This window comes from Palaemon carinicauda, chromosome 11 (assembly GCF_036898095.1).
Source record: "Palaemon carinicauda isolate YSFRI2023 chromosome 11, ASM3689809v2, whole genome shotgun sequence".
In the NCBI taxonomy this organism is placed as follows: domain Eukaryota; kingdom Metazoa; phylum Arthropoda; class Malacostraca; order Decapoda; family Palaemonidae; genus Palaemon; species Palaemon carinicauda.
Genome location: NC_090735.1, coordinates 110930340 through 110947839, shown reverse-complemented (window position 1 = coordinate 110947839; position 17500 = coordinate 110930340). Strand labels below are relative to the sequence as shown.

At 33.0% G+C, this 17500-nt stretch overlaps 1 protein-coding gene across 1 annotated transcript in view; it reads left to right on the top strand.

Annotated features, from left to right (window-relative positions):
• trio (trio Rho guanine nucleotide exchange factor) overlaps positions 1-17500 on the top strand; it is a 979236-nt gene that overhangs the window by 771338 nt on the left and 190398 nt on the right. The window contains exon 28 of the mRNA XM_068383253.1: positions 11811-11919. Coding sequence (XP_068239354.1) covers positions 11811-11919 — 109 coding nt within the window. The remainder of the gene's footprint in view (positions 1-11810; positions 11920-17500) is intronic.

Here is a 17500-nt window from a genome sequence, read left to right as displayed (position 1 = left end):
TCGGCATCGATTTTACGAGGTATCTCCAGGTCGTGAAGAACGACGTCTCGGCTTCAAATATCTGTACCAACTTCCTGTTAAGAGCCTTAAGCGACGTTTAAGTTTTAGTTGTATCTATATATCTATATATGTGTATATATATTCATATATATATATTATATATATATATATATATATATATATATATATATATATATATATATATATTGATAATATATATATATATATATATATATATATATATATATATATTTATATATATATTGATATATATAAACAATATGTATACAGTAAATATATATATATATATATATATATATATATATATATATATATATATATATATATATATATATGATATATATGTATGTATATATATAATGTATATATGTATGTATATATATAATGTATATATATATATATGTATATATATAATATATATATATATATATATATATATATATATATATATATATTATATATATATATATATATATATATATATATATATATATATATATATATACTGTTTGTATATATTTAGATATGCTATATATAATCACTCTGTGTATTTATTGATATAAGTGAACTGAATGTGTTTAGATGTGTACTAAAATATATGAATTGGTTTGTAAGAAATAGTTCGTATATGAATGCATCAATCTGAAACCAGTGTTTGGTTATTACGACATGTAGCATTATTTAGATTGTGTGGCTTATCACATAAAGTACATTGATATAAATTATCATTGGGAAATGACCATTCATATTTTGCCGTTGGTGATAGTAGAGCAGATTGTTTGCGTGTGATTATTATTAATGATTCCATGTATTTATTCATTAAGTACAATTTGGCTTATACGTACTCGTCAGGAAGGATATAATTGATTAATTAATGAACAAATTACGAAACGGAAATTGACATGTCGGAGAGTTTGAAATTCAAATTTTTCATCGAAATATATATCTTCTGTCTTTGGGAATGTGAAACACATCAGAAAATTCCTTGTGCATGTGTATGTACGGCTTTATCAAAGCAGTAGCCTTCCTGTGGGATTTTCAGTGTATATGAGGCCTTGTTGGCGGCCTTGGCTGAAATTTCCATTGTACAATTGAAAAATACAATTGGTCATGTTCTCTATCATGGGAGTATCTTCCAGGTTAGGTAATGCGTTATTCAATCTGTTCATTCTACTGTATATGCAACTATTTCATCCCATTTTCAGTTTCATGATATTATTTATCTGATGAAAGGTGGTGAAAGGAGGAAGACAGTTAGCTGGCTAACCATTGTAGGGAATACTTTGGAAAGTTAGGTATTAGGAATAGTAATGTGAAATGTGGTTTAGCCACAATTTTATTTATATGAAGGTGCACTTTTCTAGGAACTGTATAAATAGTATGTTTCTCTAAACAAAAATTTTTTTAAATTAAACTCCTATGCAACAGATATGTTAGCCCTCTGTCAAGGTTGAGGTTTTCCTATTGTGTTACTTCCTGTTATTATACACCTGTATAACAGGTTTTGGTACACTGACGTAATATAACACCTCTTAATGGGCGGAAATTAGCTCGAAGGAATGTTCACTGTAAATCATTTTTTTTTTTCATTTTTATCGCAAGTGTAATGCTTGTGTCCTGTTATTTTATCTTATTGTTTTGTGGTACAGAGTACGTATATTTTGCTACTGAAAGACAAACGTAAATTTAAGGAAATCAAAATGACGCACAAGTAATAAGGTGGTACAGTATTGTCTTCCAAGAATTGACTTTGAGAAACAACGGTAAAGAACTCGATTATATCAAATTAAGTTGGTTGTGAAGGGAATAAAATAGATTGGTATCTTTTCATTAAGGAGTTGTAACTTGTGCTCTAGTGAAAGCATCTCATTGAGAGCTAATATAATCCTTGAATCACTATAGCACAGAGGCATTCTAGTTCTGACCGACAAAAACCAGAAAGGGATATGATGTTCGAATGGTTCAAAGCCTCCTCCTTTATGGTGGGCCACAAGAAGTCTCTCATGTCTGCTACTCGGAAAACACTCGACGTCTTTGTCATGCCGTCAAAGAGACCTGTTAAGACCTTAGTTATTTTTTGTTTTTTTCTATCCCTCGCCAAACACATGCGCATAATGACTCCTTCTCCGAGTAGCCCTGACACTCTATCACTTCCTATCAGCTTTAGATCGTCTTGGGACCTTCGTTTGAGTAGGGACAGCTTGCAGTTTCAGTCTTAATTCAAGGAGTTTGTAAAAGGTCAATAGGGATTTAAACGGATTTGAATTATTTAGTTTTTCATTTTTTTTTAAGGTTTGCTGTGTTAGGGGGTCTAGTTTAGAGGATACTCTTTATTTTCCTAATTAAATTTGATATTACTAATTTTTATCTATTTGAAGTTTGCTATCAGGAAGGGTATTTATTAGATAAAATAGATATCGCACTTTTTTTCCGAATAACAGACTGTTCATCGTTTCCACTTTTCTTGTACATAAAGAAATTTCTTATATGAAGCAAAATAAAGACCTCATTAAAAAAAAAAAAAAAAACAAAAAAAAAAAACTTTAAACCTTTCATATAAGATATATTCTTATGTAACTTCCTTATTAATATTCTTGTTCAACACGAAATTTATACCAGGAAACGGATTAGTGACTAGGTAAGAGGAAATCTATATCATTTGAGACTAATTGTGGTTACTAAAATAAAGAAGACGAAAAGATTCACAGGAATGAAAGGTGCCTTCAACCGAATGTTGCGGATATATTTGGTCCTAAGGGAATAGTGATTGTGAATTTTACTTTACTAATGCCATTTTCTTTACACATACATTATGTATGTATGTATATATATATATATATATTATATATATATATATATATATATTTATATGTATATGTATGTGTGTGTATATATACCTATATATATATATAGATATGTATATAATATGTATATTTATGTAAATGCATATATATATATATATATATATATATATATATATATATATATATATGTAAATGTGTATTATATATACATATATATATGTATATGTATGTGTATATATACATATATATATGTATATGTATGTGTATATATACATATAATGTATATGTATGTTTATGTATATATACATATAATGTATATGTATGTTTATGTTTATATATATACATATATGTATGTATATGTATATGTATATATATATATATATATATATGTATATATATATATATATATATATATATATACTGTATATATGGGTTTTATATATATATATATATGTATATATGTGTATATATATATATATATATATATACGTATATATGTGTATATATATATATATATATATATATATATATACGTATATATGTGTATATATATATATATATATATATATATATATATACGTATATATATATATATATATATATATATATATATATATATATATATATATATATATATGTATATGTATGTTTTTTAAGGATTGGTGAATGTGAATTTAACTTTACGGTTGTCGTTTTTCTTTGTATACGACAACAACAACAACAACAACAAATGCAGCCTTTTCTAGTCCACTACAGGACAACCGCCTCAGACATGTTCTTATTCATGTCTGGGGTTTTGGACAGTTGGTCATTGGTGATGGTGGGAGACTTTAGTCTGACCGCTCACAGAAAACTAAACTAGTATAGTTGGCCCTGACTAGTACAGCTTTGCTGATCATGGTGATACACAAACCCTTTCAACACGTTAAGGTATCAAGACTCAGAAAGGAGTTTTGCTTGCATATATGCATGTATGTATATATATATATATATATATATATATATATATATATATATATATATATATCTATATCTTCTTTGTATGCATCTTTTCCCAATTTTATGTTGGGTCGATGTTCACAATCTCCACTGGCTATATTGGTTTTGGCTAATTTTTCATTTTGGATGCCATTCCTGCCGCCAACCCTCCCCATTTACCCGAGCTTGGGACCGGCACCAAGTTGAAGCTGGCTTGCCCCCCTCAAGTTAACCTTGATAATTTCGGACATACTTTTTTCATACCGGTCTGCTAGTAGAGTATATTGTATTTTATTATTTGCTCACTCACATTCCCATCGTTACAATATTGGTCACTCAATAACCTCATATGACATTTTCCTTCGATTGAGATGCTTTAAATAAGCACAATAAAAATGGTTATTCCAATGCGCTGATCAGCGAGTTCATTAAACACTTGTTTGTTGTTTGGATAATGGAATAGGAACTAATTTGCCTTCCTTTTTTTTTCTTTTTTTTCAGTATCTGCCTACGCTAATAGGTTTCGTAATTAAGGCTATTATTACTGTATCCACCAGCTTTAATCATTTGAATTCATGCTCTGCAGATTGTCATTTCTAAAGTGCCATTCTAAAGCTGTGTTATTGAAGGTACAATTATTGTTTTCTCTTTTGGAGGAATTTCTTTAGAGTAGGCTTTTGAGACCATTGCAACTCGAGTGAATCTGAAATGTGTTGTTTTTTTTCTCTAGAAAAATTTATTTGGCCTTCCATTTATCTTGTTATGAATTCAGCAATATTAGTTTCTCGAGTATTATTTTCATAAACTTATATTGCTTGAATTTATGTTGTGCGTGTTTGCTTGCCGACATGCGTAAATGTATAAGCTATTTATACAAAAAATACATAATGAGTTACAAAAATAAGTGCTTCAGATAGCTGATAGTTTATGTACGTATGTATGCACATACTTCTGTATTTGTAATATCATCATCATCATCTCCTACGCCTATTGACGCAAAGGGCCTCGGTTAGATTTCGCCAGTCGGCTCTCTTTGTAATATATATTAATGCTGAATTAATGCATGTTCATAATGCACTTTGTCACTGTATATTCTATTTCTTGCAAGAGAGAGAGAGAGAGAGAGAGAGAGAGAGAGAGAGAGAGAGAGAGAGAGAGAGAGAGAGAGAGAGGAGGGGCAGGGGCAGAGGAGGGGGTTTTAAGTCCGGCACGCGTCCTCTGGCATCTCAGGGCATTTTGGGCATTGGATGTAGAATGCCCTCCTTGTTCTTTCACATCAGTCTCATATTTTTATGATTTATTTCTTTATTTAATTTCATGAGAGGGAATTTTTCCTTTGCTTCATTCAGTTTACGGACTTTTATCATTGCTTGATATTGTAGATGTAACTGAATGAATGGATTTCTGTTATTTTTTTTCTCTCTCTCTTTACACGAAGCACAATAAGCTCATTTTTCTGTCGGCAACTTTTTTTCATTTGTTTTGTTTGTTTATACAAATACCTAATTTATGTGCCTATGGTGAAGGTTTTTAATATATAATTGAAATTTAATATGGTTTTTTCATTCTGAATTGTACTTGTATAAATAAAATATATTTTTTTAATTATTTTACGGAATTGGATCCATCAAACTTTCGTCTTGGTTTGAGGGAAAGAGCATTACACTTTATTCTCTCTCTCTCTCTCTCTCTCTCCTCTCTCTCTCTCTCTCTCTCTCTCTCTCTCTCTCTCTCCTCTCTCTCTCTCTCTCTCTCTCTCTCTCTCTCTCTCTCTCTCTCTCTCTCTCTCTCTCTCTCATAACTTATGGTATTTCAGTGTATGAAGGTTACTGTAATGAATAAAGAGAGTATGAGTCTGATTAAATGGAAGTGAACAGTTTAATCCAACTATAAAACAATACAAGAGAAGATAGATGGATCGTGACGTTCAGAGAAGAAAGAGGATTTATTAGTAACATAAGAGCAAGTATATTTTTTCCGAAATTGAAATAAAGAATATTTATGTAAATAAACAGTGTACTTAAGAATTTTTCCAGGTATATTTTACAATAGCTTATTGATATCTAAAGATTAGTAATATTGGATTTTAGGTGAAATTGTATTTAAACATTTAACGAGTAGGCAATGAGACAACTTATCATGGTTTTTAGTCGAAATTCCATAGTTAATTTTATAGATAATTCTGCTAAAGCCTTCTTGTCTTTTTCTCAGGTAGGATTAGGTTGAATTCAATCGGGAAGTCTGATAGCTGGTTGAAATATCGATATTTGGTATGGGCTTGAAGTAACGTGAGTAAGTCGGCAAGGTCAAATTCCTGTTAGGTCGACCTTCTTGAGTAACAATGCCAGGATAGCGATCCTGCTGTCATTCGCCTCTACGCCTGCCAAGTGACGAGGATTTTGACTTTGTGAACTAACCAACTCTAGAGATTCTGAAGGTCTCGCGAATGCCTTAAGAGTTCTCTAAAATTATCCTTTTCTTGAGTATGTGGATCAAAGATGTAGATAACCAAAATATGTGAGGTACTTGTCACGTACTTGTCATGTGTCGAAAATAATCACGGCGAGGATTTTCATAAGCCTCTTTTATTTGCTTTGATCGCTCGCTGCTTTTGATTGATTATTTGACTGTCATTTTACTTCAGATCATGGATGTACGATGCTAATAAGTATTTTGAGGTAAATACTAGAGTAATCATTATTGAAAAAGGGAAAGAGAATATCTTTGGTAGATAAGAGAATGACTTCATTAGACAACAGACAATGGAAGACTTGGAATCACGCTGGGTCATTAGCGTATCATGTCATTGGTATTTCACATGTGTGACCTCATTCTATTCATGCTTTAAGACGCCTTTGAAAGAACAGATTTATTGTATTAATAAAACAGCTGTTTTAAGCAAGTGGTGCGTTGTTTATTTTCTTCATATTAACTCTACCTTATATAGACTCGACATGGCTATAAAAGTTGGGTACAGGAGTCCCTGACACACCCTTACTTCGCGGTATGTAACCAAACAGATAGTGTAGCTTGAGATGGCAGAGGTGGTGGGCGGGGCTAAACACAGGAACTCGCCAAGCAGTAGGGGTGTGGCTGGGTACACTTATTCAGAGCGAGGTGTAACAGGAATTCTTGTCTAACTGTACATTCACAGTTAGCATTTCCTTTTCCATAGTTCAATATGTCACATTTTCTCATCTACTTGTATTACCAACTGTTCTAGCCTCATGCAGTAGAAAGAACTTGGCTGAAGACGTCATTCTTTACAAATTATTTGTATATGCTGTAGAAAACATCAAAACATTTATTCACCGCCGTTAATTGTATCTAGATGATAAGTTATTGTGGAAACATTAGTGCAAAGTTTTAGCGCAGATTTATATATTAATTTTCCTGAAGATATCCAAGTATCTATCGCGACGGATAAGTTGGGAGTTGAAAAAGGGTACTGTAGAATATAGAGGAGAAAAGAAATCTAATACATTTGATGTGAATTCAACAAAGCAGTATATAATTCACGTGTAGTAAAACTAAAATGTCGTTAAGAATAGTTTTTAAAGGTAGATGGTAGAGTGGAGGTTGGGAGCGAAGATAAAATAGAAATTATATTGTAAATAGAACAGAAAATACTTTATGGCGCTAGCATTCAATTTTAACACTCGAGTACAGTTGTTCAACATAACGATAAAAGAAAAAATTAGTGGTTTATCTGCGCTGTGATGTGATCGGTGCTCTCAAGTATTTTCTTAAGCCCCTGCAAAAGGAGCTTTATTTAGAATTTACTGTAAAGTATTATACCGGTCTTATAAAATTCATTCTTCAACCATGAAAATGTTACTAGTGAGGCCTCCTTTTCTTTCACCTTTAGTCAGACCTCCCCAAGTACCGTAATACTGTTAGCGCTTTTTCTCTGTGTTCAGATGGCAATTTTATATTTCAGCGTTCAGACTCACGAACTCATTACCCATTTATTCTCAAAACAAACAACATATCTTTATTAGCATGGTGTGTCACCATATAAAAGTCTTACTAGCTCGTGCGAGTTCCTTTAGTCTATTGTACAGTATACTTTTAGCCATTCAAACATGCATGGAGAACAGTCATATATATATATATATATATATATATATATATATATATATATATATATATATATACACGAGTATATATATTATTCTCTAATAAATCTAATATTTTCTTATTCTCGGTTATTATCAGATTTTCTTTTGACTTTTTGTTGCTACAGTGTGTGGCCGCAATTATGCACTCGGAAGTTTAAAAAAAAAAAAGAAAAATCTTTTTAAGCTATGAGTGTCACACATGAATGGCATAGGTAAGGGACAGAACAAAGTCCAACAGAATGACCAAATATACATAATAATAATAATAACAATAAGACCAGGGTGGCCCAGGCAATGGCTGCTGATGACTCCGTAGGTAGACCCTTAAGCTCTCCAAAAGCCCCCATCCCTAGCTGACAAGGATGACCAGGTTTTGGTGTATGTATTCCAAAGGAAGATCTATAAAGGTACAACCTGAGATTCTTTGAAGTTAAATTATTGAACACGAACTATGCAACAAGTAAACCGGAATAGGTGATTTAGTCCCAGTCACAGAGACCTTAGTTAAAGTACTCTTCTTCTTCGACTAAAGCTTTTCCCGCTATGCAGGGTCGCTATTTCTTGAAAGCCGTTTCCAATTTCTTCTGTCTCCGATGTCCTCCACTGTAAGATCTTTCTCCTCCATCCATCCACCTTCTCTTTGGTGTCTCCCTCCTCCTCCTCCTCCTACCTGGAACATCCTTAGTTATAGTATAACTGATTAATTCCAGTTCACTTTCTCCCCTTTCTAGGTATTTTCAATTCCGTCTCTCACATGTATGTTTGTAATATTTGTGTGTGTATGTATATATATATATATATATATATATATATATATATATGTGTGTGTGTGTGTGTGTGTGTGTTTATATATATATGTATTTATATATAGGTTTTATATATATATATATATATATATATATATATATATATATATATACATACATACATATACATACATAATAAATTTCTTGCCTGCCTTTCCCTCTTTTACTAAGAACCTTCTCATCATCAACAGTCCTCTCCTGAAGGCAGTTTGCGTCTTTTTGTTATCCAATAAAGAATTGTCTATATTTGTTTCTCGGTATTGGTAGACACGACAGTAATGTTTTGCCAGTATTCCATCGTCAGATATGCTGACTTCCATGAAGTAGTTTTATAATGATACCCGTCGTTTCATCGTACATAAAGTGCTTGGAAGAACGCACTGTTATGAACGAAAATTAGGAAATTGTAAAAATTATTGACGAATTCATAAAAAAAAATATTTTGAAAATTTGGCTTTTCCAATATGATGACGTATATTCGTCTGAATGAAAATTTATTGTTGTAGTTGACTTCAAGGAAGTGATTAAAACTGGTGATCATAAACTCAAAGCCACATAGGCCCTCATGTTCCTTGAAACCTTATTTCATTATTTTTAAACTTGCTGGATGTTCAGTTTTTGGAAGTCGATGTCAGTTTACTCGGTAATCGTTTGCGGATGAGAAAGTTCTCTATTAAATCTATCCTTTCCCATTGATTTGATATTACTAAAACCACCTTTATAGCGTCATTTCTAGAGTCTCTTAAGCGATTCTAACCGAGAGTGCGAAAGTATGTAGGCCAGGGTGTTCCATTTCAAAGAACCAAGGGCATATTTACAGAGTGAATTGTTTAGGAGATGAGGTGGTGTAGTGTTCCCAATGCTTGGTTGGGCGCTTGTTTATCCCAGTGATGAACTAGATTAGGATTCTTTGATCAATGAATAAAAGTATGTTTTTGGTGATGCTCAAAATGACAATATTCGCGTTAATCGAAGAGAAATCCATGGCTGAAAGAAAATTAAAGTCCTGAGAATATTTGAGGTTAGGACCGAAAATATCCTACGTGCATCACTATAGTCCATTTCTTTTATCGATGCAGATTTGCACCGACTCGCAGCGGTGCCCTTTTAGCTCGGAAAATGGACAATATAAGTCTAACCAATCAGCGATCAGGAAACTTTTCCGAGCCAAAAAAGGCACCGCTGCGAGTCGGTGCAGATCTACCTCGCTAAAAGAAATGGACTATAGTTTAATAGATATGTGTGGTTTATTGCTGTATTTGCTTCGCATTTAGTTGTATGCTTATGTTAAACGGACATTTTTAGGTTGATAATACCACTAAATGTACAAATGTCCATTATTTCAAATAGAGAAATTGAACTCTTCATATTATTTGGTGTTATTTTGGTGCAAGGTACTTATTTTTTTCTCAAGGCTTAATTGTATGATTATGAGAAAAAAATTAAGCTATGAAAATATTATTATTATTTATATTATTATTATTATTATTATTATTATTATTATTATTATTATTATTATTATTATCATTTCGACTAATAAACAATGGTAAAGTGTATGTAAATGAACTATCAACGGGCATCGTAAGGAAATGTGTGTATACATATTCCTGTGCAAATTGTAGTTTAATTCTGCCGTTAAGAATCATCATAGAAGCTGTCTATGAGAATTCAGATCTTTCAATCATTATTGATACGTACTTCAGTGGATGTGATTTCAAATATTCTATTTTCATGTGAAGTGTGGAGTCGTGCAGAGTAAAGCTTCGTTTATCCGTTACGGAAGTAGACACGATTAACACGAAGGGAAACACGTAAACAGCTTATCAGTTTTTTTTTTTTTTTTTTTTTTTTTTTTTTAAATCCAGTTATTTGAGTACTTGCGTCATTGTTGTGTTCTTTAAGCTGTATTAAAGATAAAAATAAAAACTGATTTAGTCGACGCTTCCGTGAAGACTTCTTGTTTTTGTCGGAATATATATTTACATGTCCAATTACATGGACCAGAATTTATTATAATAGCCATAGTTCACTCTATTTTCAGGAGGTAAATTTGAAAATTATAGCGTCTTTCAGTTGACATCATATATTTCAACCTATAAAGGAAAACGCTTAACATCAAGTCACGTTTGTGAGGATTAATGTATATCGGCTTCAATAACAAACTTACCTGAATTGGGGCAACCAAATATCTCACCTGGGCTGAAATACAGTAAAATATTATCGTTTATTCTTGATGTCATGCTTAAGTTGTTGTCATGAGTTTAACAACTTTTGGATTATAAGAAGCATGGATTCAAATTTCCAGTTGAGAAACAGTATTGCATAATTTATTTTCCGTCGGAATTCAATGCTTTTGGGGGAAATAGTTCTTAAAAACAATTACCAATTGATTGTCACTGGTTCTTTGCAATGCATAGGACAGACCGTCATGTTTACTCCCAACTTACTTCCATTATGCAACTTGTTTATCCATTTCTTAGTTATTTGTTGGAATGACTTACGTATCGCTATACTGTATTAATGCTAGATTAGCATACCGTATTGCTGTAGTTTTAACGTCAAACATTGGGAGCTCTTAGGGATATGTTTTTTTCATCACGAATGGGAAGTCGTCATAGTCCTTCGCCTTTGGGATTAATAGGTGTGGTGTTTGTTTTAAGAAGGTGTCACAGAGGAGAAAAAAAAAATTAACAAGACACAAATACAATTGACGCAGTTTGAGAAAGGCGCTTGTGTAACAGATAAGTGTTTATTTAACTCATATATAGGCCTTGATTTAACTCTTAATGTTGACGCCCACTTCTCGTTTTTCACCAAATTATTATCAGTATTATTTCATCTCCATTCCTAGTGAAAGCTTTTCTATATCAAAGACAGTCTCTTTTCAATTGTCGAATAATAACTGAAGTCTTGTTGATGATACGACCATTGGAACAGAATCCCGAATTTTAGTCGTGATATTACATTTATTTAGAAATTTTCTTACATGGCCACTGGAATGCTAGATGATTGATTATAATTAGCATTATTATTATTCGCTGTCTGAGGTATATTTTATGGATGATGTTTCTTTTTTACAGGTTGGTGGAGGCGAGATGGGCAACAAAGCCGGGGGCCAGAGTCAGTCGGAGGAGGAGACGGAAGTGGTACCCCATGCTGCCCGCGTCCCGCCCCTCTCACAGCACCCAGGTAAGTACCCAGGCACAATCCGACCATTTTACCCATGCTGCTTATCTTTACTTTCCCATGGAACCAAATTGTTGATTTGTATGGGACCGAAAACTCTTTATATTCGAAGCATCCGTGTATCCCGAATAGCTTTTCATGTATTGTGCGTCTGTTCTCTCATCTCGAATTAAGTTGTGTTACGTTCGTTTCATATCTTGATACCGATTGTCACAGTATCGATAGAAAACACACACACACACACACACACACACACACACACACATATATATATATATATATATATATATATATATATATATATACATTATATATATGTATGTATATATATATCATTAAGTTTGTTGCCATTATATATTTCTACGGATCTAGAGTTGTCTTCCGAGTATAACTCTTGAAGATTATTTTAATTCCTTATTTGTCATGCTTAATTTGAAAGTTCACCTCTCGTACTTAAAATATTTCCATTTGTTAATTTATATTTTCGTTTCTAGTGCATACCTATTACTAAAGATTATGAACCTCTCATTTGATTATATCTATAAAGAAACGCTGTACTGATGCTGAATAGCATTGTCTGCATTTGGATCTTCCATCCTTGACGATAAGTTTGCAGATAAAACCGAAAAAAATTATTGTTCAACCTTTCTGAGTAAATATCAAAAGATACACCTTTGTACAGTAGATTCCACGGTAACTGAACATTACTTCTTTCGTATAAGAAGCTGCCATGTTAGGCACACGCATTCATCACTGCTTTTAAGTAAAAAAAGACCTTTTTTTTTTCAATCACTCGTAATAGTCTGATCATGAAGATTATTACAGTGCTACGACTATAGTATTCGTGATTGTTTAATGCATTATTAACGAAAGCAGCTTTTAATGCAAACATTTATATAAGAAGGATATTTAATGTATTGTTTTTTATACGTAATTCCGTATGGATGTATTTATGATTACACCTAGCAGACAGAGTAGCATGCATATACACAACCTGTGCAAAGCTCTTTAGACCACCATAGTAATATTTTGAAAAGTCATTTGAAATGGAAAACCAGAGAACCCAGATTTAAAGTTCCAGTCCTGTTGATATAATCATGTACTGTACTTGTAGATGCTTAATCAATTAAATTAAGCTATCGGGCCCTCAATTGCCTCTGTGGCAATTAATAGTAAAAGAATGTACGAAGAAAATGAGTAATCGATGCAAAGTTAATTTCATTTGACGAGAGCAGAAACGTAGTTCAATCCCAGTAAGTTTTTTCATTGTCATTAAAGTTATGGAGTGAATAGAAATCACTCGGTCTCAGTAGCCATTGTGCATAAGAACTGTCTTTTCATCTTTTGCAAATGAAGGTACAAATTTCATGTCGCTACGAATCGGGCGTCACCTGTCTTCCTCGTCAAGGAAACTGACGTGTGTAAATAGAATCAAGATGCGCGTGATTTATTTATGGCAAGGAACGTCAATTGGTGGGTTCTCTTCATGAGATGGGAGAAGACGTGGAATGAGGAATTTTGGTACTGATGCTGTCAGGAGGGGAGCAACAAGACAGGAAAGATGAGGAAAACAGGGAACCATAGACACAACGTAGAAGAAAAAACTATCATGCTGATAATTTTTGCTTCTTTTTATTACGGGTGAGATCATGAGTGCGAATTCTTGTGATGGTTAAAACGTTTTGAATTCTACGATATGTTTTTTATAGCTTGAGAAAACATAAAATCACATTGCCTTCTCTCCCGTGAACGCTTCTCAAGAAAAGAAAGGTGACTGTAAAACATGGTATTGTTATATTTCGACAAACTTTGGCCAGTAAGACTGATGTAGATAAAACATTAAATCCAAACGCACGAGTATGAGGAAGAAAAATGTATCAAAGTAATTACCTGATATTTTACTTTTAAAGTTTTATATCAGTTATTCAGCATTAATAAAATATTGCCTAATCTTATCATCACGCTTCTCCATACACAAGCCTGATTCCCATCATAAAGTAAGATAGGAAACGACTTGCGTGCGATCTTTCGCCCAAACACATCGAATAAAGAAAACCTTTGTCCAAATTAGGAAAGGATTCATATTTTTTTCTTGATGTATGGGCAAGATATTATTAGAACTTACGTAAAAGAAAATTGTCCAATAATACAGATCTATCAATAAAACGAACACAAACACACACACAACACACACACACACACACACACACACACACACACTCACACTCACATACACACACATATATAAATATATATATATATATATATATATATATATATATATATATATATATATATATATATATATATATATATATAATATTTATTAGAACTTTAGTTGCAAAAGATCTAAAATATTAGTCTTAAATAATTCTCTTACGTTCACTTAAAAGGCAAACACGCAGCTGTTACTCATCTCCCACAGAAAGCGCGGTTGTTTCTGTATATTTATTAAGCGTGCTCTTTGGCCTGCAGATCGTTGTCACTGGTCTTGGGGTCGTGGAACTGGCTTTATTTGGGTCATGCATCCTCATCTTTTACATCTCCACTGGACTTTTATTTGAATTTTATCCTCCGCCCTTGTCACTTTCATACTTGTTTCCTAAATATACAAAGCAGGATTGGGGAGGATTTTCATTTTAAACAGATACGCCATAGCTTTAAGGGTCCTTTTAAAACTACAGGATCTACTATAAGTAATGCAGAGACTAAACGGAAACGTTTTGGAAAATTGCAGATTAATTATGTGAATACATTTGTATTTACAGTAGTCTTTTTAAAGGCTGACCACAAATTTGTCTTATGTTAGGTGGCCTATCCTACAAAAAATAGAATGTTGAGGAAGGAGCACAAAAACTTCCTTAGGAATATTCCGTAGTAGAATTATCCAACACCACTCCCCGTCCCACCCCCCGGGTCCTTGAAGTGGGTCTCCCTAAAAAGTGTTGGGTTCCTTGTTCTCCTTTTTGAGGTTTCATATTTCCCGTCCACCTTCACCTCCCGACCCCATCTATTCTGAGCTTTGTTTGTAAACATTTTTATTATATTCAAATGTGTTGGCTAACAATGAAAGAATCTCTATTGAATAATGATGATAAATTGTGGCATTTGGTATTCTTAAATATTTGAAATACAAATAATGTGGGTAGTAGCTTGTCCATGGCACCAGCCACCTGTTGAGATACTACCGCTAGAGAGTTATGGGGTCTTTTTGACTGGCCAGACAGTACTACATTGGATCCTTCTTTTTGGTTACGGATCACTTTCCTTTTGTCTACACATACACTGAATAGTCTGGCCTATTCTTTACAGATTCTCCTCTGTCCTCATACACCTAACAACACTGAGATTACCAAACAATTCTTCTTCACCCAAGGGGTTAACTACAGCACTGTAATTGCTCAGTAGCTACTTTCTCTTGGTATGGATAGAAGAGACTCTTTAGCTATGGTCAGCAGCTCTTCTAGGAGAAGGACACTCTAATCAAATCAAACCATTGTTCTCTAGTCTTGGGTAGTGCCATAACCTCTGTACCATGGTCTTCCACTGTCTTGGGTTAGATATCTCTTGCTTGAGGGTACACTCGGGCAGACTATTCTATCTTATTTTTCTTCCTCTGGTTTTGTTAAAATTTTTATAGTTTATTTAAGAAATCTTTACTTCAATGTTGTTACTGTTTCGTAAGATATTTTATTTTTCCTTGTTTCCTTTCCTCACTTTGGCTATTTCCCTTGTTGGAGCCCCTGGGCTTATAGCATTTCTGCTTTTCCAACTAGGGTTGTAGCCTAGCAAGTAACAATAATAATAATAATAATAATAATAATAATAATAATAATAATAATAATAATAACCCGTACATTACGGATTATGTCAACCTTGTAAGACACTTGTTTAGATTGGAGAAATTTTAGACTTCGTAGTTAAATGTGGTTCTATAGAAGGACTTTAGGCATTCCTTCGAAAAAATCTGTCTAGATTTTATAGTAAACATTAGACGTCAACTATTTGTTTACTCATACATTAGTGTATCCAGACATACAGAATAACCTTAATAGATATAAGGGTCGAAGTGACCAGTCCTGCTGACCTTGAGGAGGTTTCATGCCGTTGCAAAGCTCGGACCAAGGAACCTTTTTGCATACTTATGATACCCAGGGGTGAGAGTTCTGGTCACGGGCTGGAAAATGGAAAAACTAAATGTAGATTTCTCAAAACGTCCATCTGCTTACAACCAACTCTTCCTGCATACGATAGTTGTTTATAGTTGCGTTATTTCAGTCACGAAGTACATGAGATTAGGTGAATATTTTCCTTAGATCTACTATAGTGCTTATATTGTCATTGCCCCGTTATCTTAGTTACACGAGTAGATATGTAGATTTTTTCCCCCCGCGGGGAACGGAGGTTTACTTTTTCTTAGCGAGGGAGATGAATTCTGTTTGAGGAACACTTCGTGTATAGTTATCACTCGAGGGACAAATAGTTTTTCAATGGAGTGTGTTCACCATCGTCCAACCACATTGTGGTCAATAACGACTTTTCGAGGACGTAATTGATATCGTATGATGTTTTTTTATTATTACAGTAAATTTTAACCGCGTAAGTAAACCATACCCAAACACAACTTAAAATGGCCTTTTAATTTTTGCTCACAACACTGATGTATAATATGGTTTGAATAACGTCAGGTGAATTTTGCATATATTTCATGATTTTATAAAAAAAAAACTTTTCAGAAGGGAATGCACAAAATTCAACATTAAATCGAGATTCTATCAAAAATGTTTTTTCTCTTGATTTCTCAAAAAGAGTCTGGGTAAAACTGTCAATTTAATTAATTCATCGACAAACAAGGCTTATAAAACTAATTAAAGAAAAAGTATCTCATTTTGCTAGGTATCCATTTTTGTGAAGTGTCCCTTTAAAAAAAAGATATATGCCATTAGTTTCCTCAAGTTAAACGTTTTACGGAATATAAATGATCTTTCAGATCATATAGTACAAAATTATTTACAAATTATGGTGTGTGTAATTTGACTTTGAGAGTCTCATGTGCTTTAATAAGTAGGTTCCTTTCAATGGGAAAATTATCTTTTCATTTAAGACAGATTGCTCTATAGCCTATAGTTTGCGATAATTATCTTGGTAAAAATACTTACCTATGGGGCAAAAAGGGGAAACTTTCATGTTGATGAACACAAAGGGAGATAACATGTTGAGATAAATGAGCAGAAAATACATATTTAAGTAAATTAAGCACAGAGGGAGGCCACAACTTTAAATGAACACAGATTGTTACATGTTCGTGTAAAGAACACGGAAATAATATATTACATTAGTTGAATACAGAGGAAATTACATTATTCAAGTAAAAAAAAAATAATAATATGAAGATATTACATGTTGAAGTTAATAATAATTCTCACTCCTTCCTCCCACTCAATCAACAAAAAAACCAACAAAAACATCTCACCTTCTCCTCTAAAATCCCCATCCCCCTAAAATCTCTCTCCTCAACAAATCAACTCAACTCAACAACAACCAAAAAAAATAAACAAACCCACAAAAATATCCTCCCCTCTCA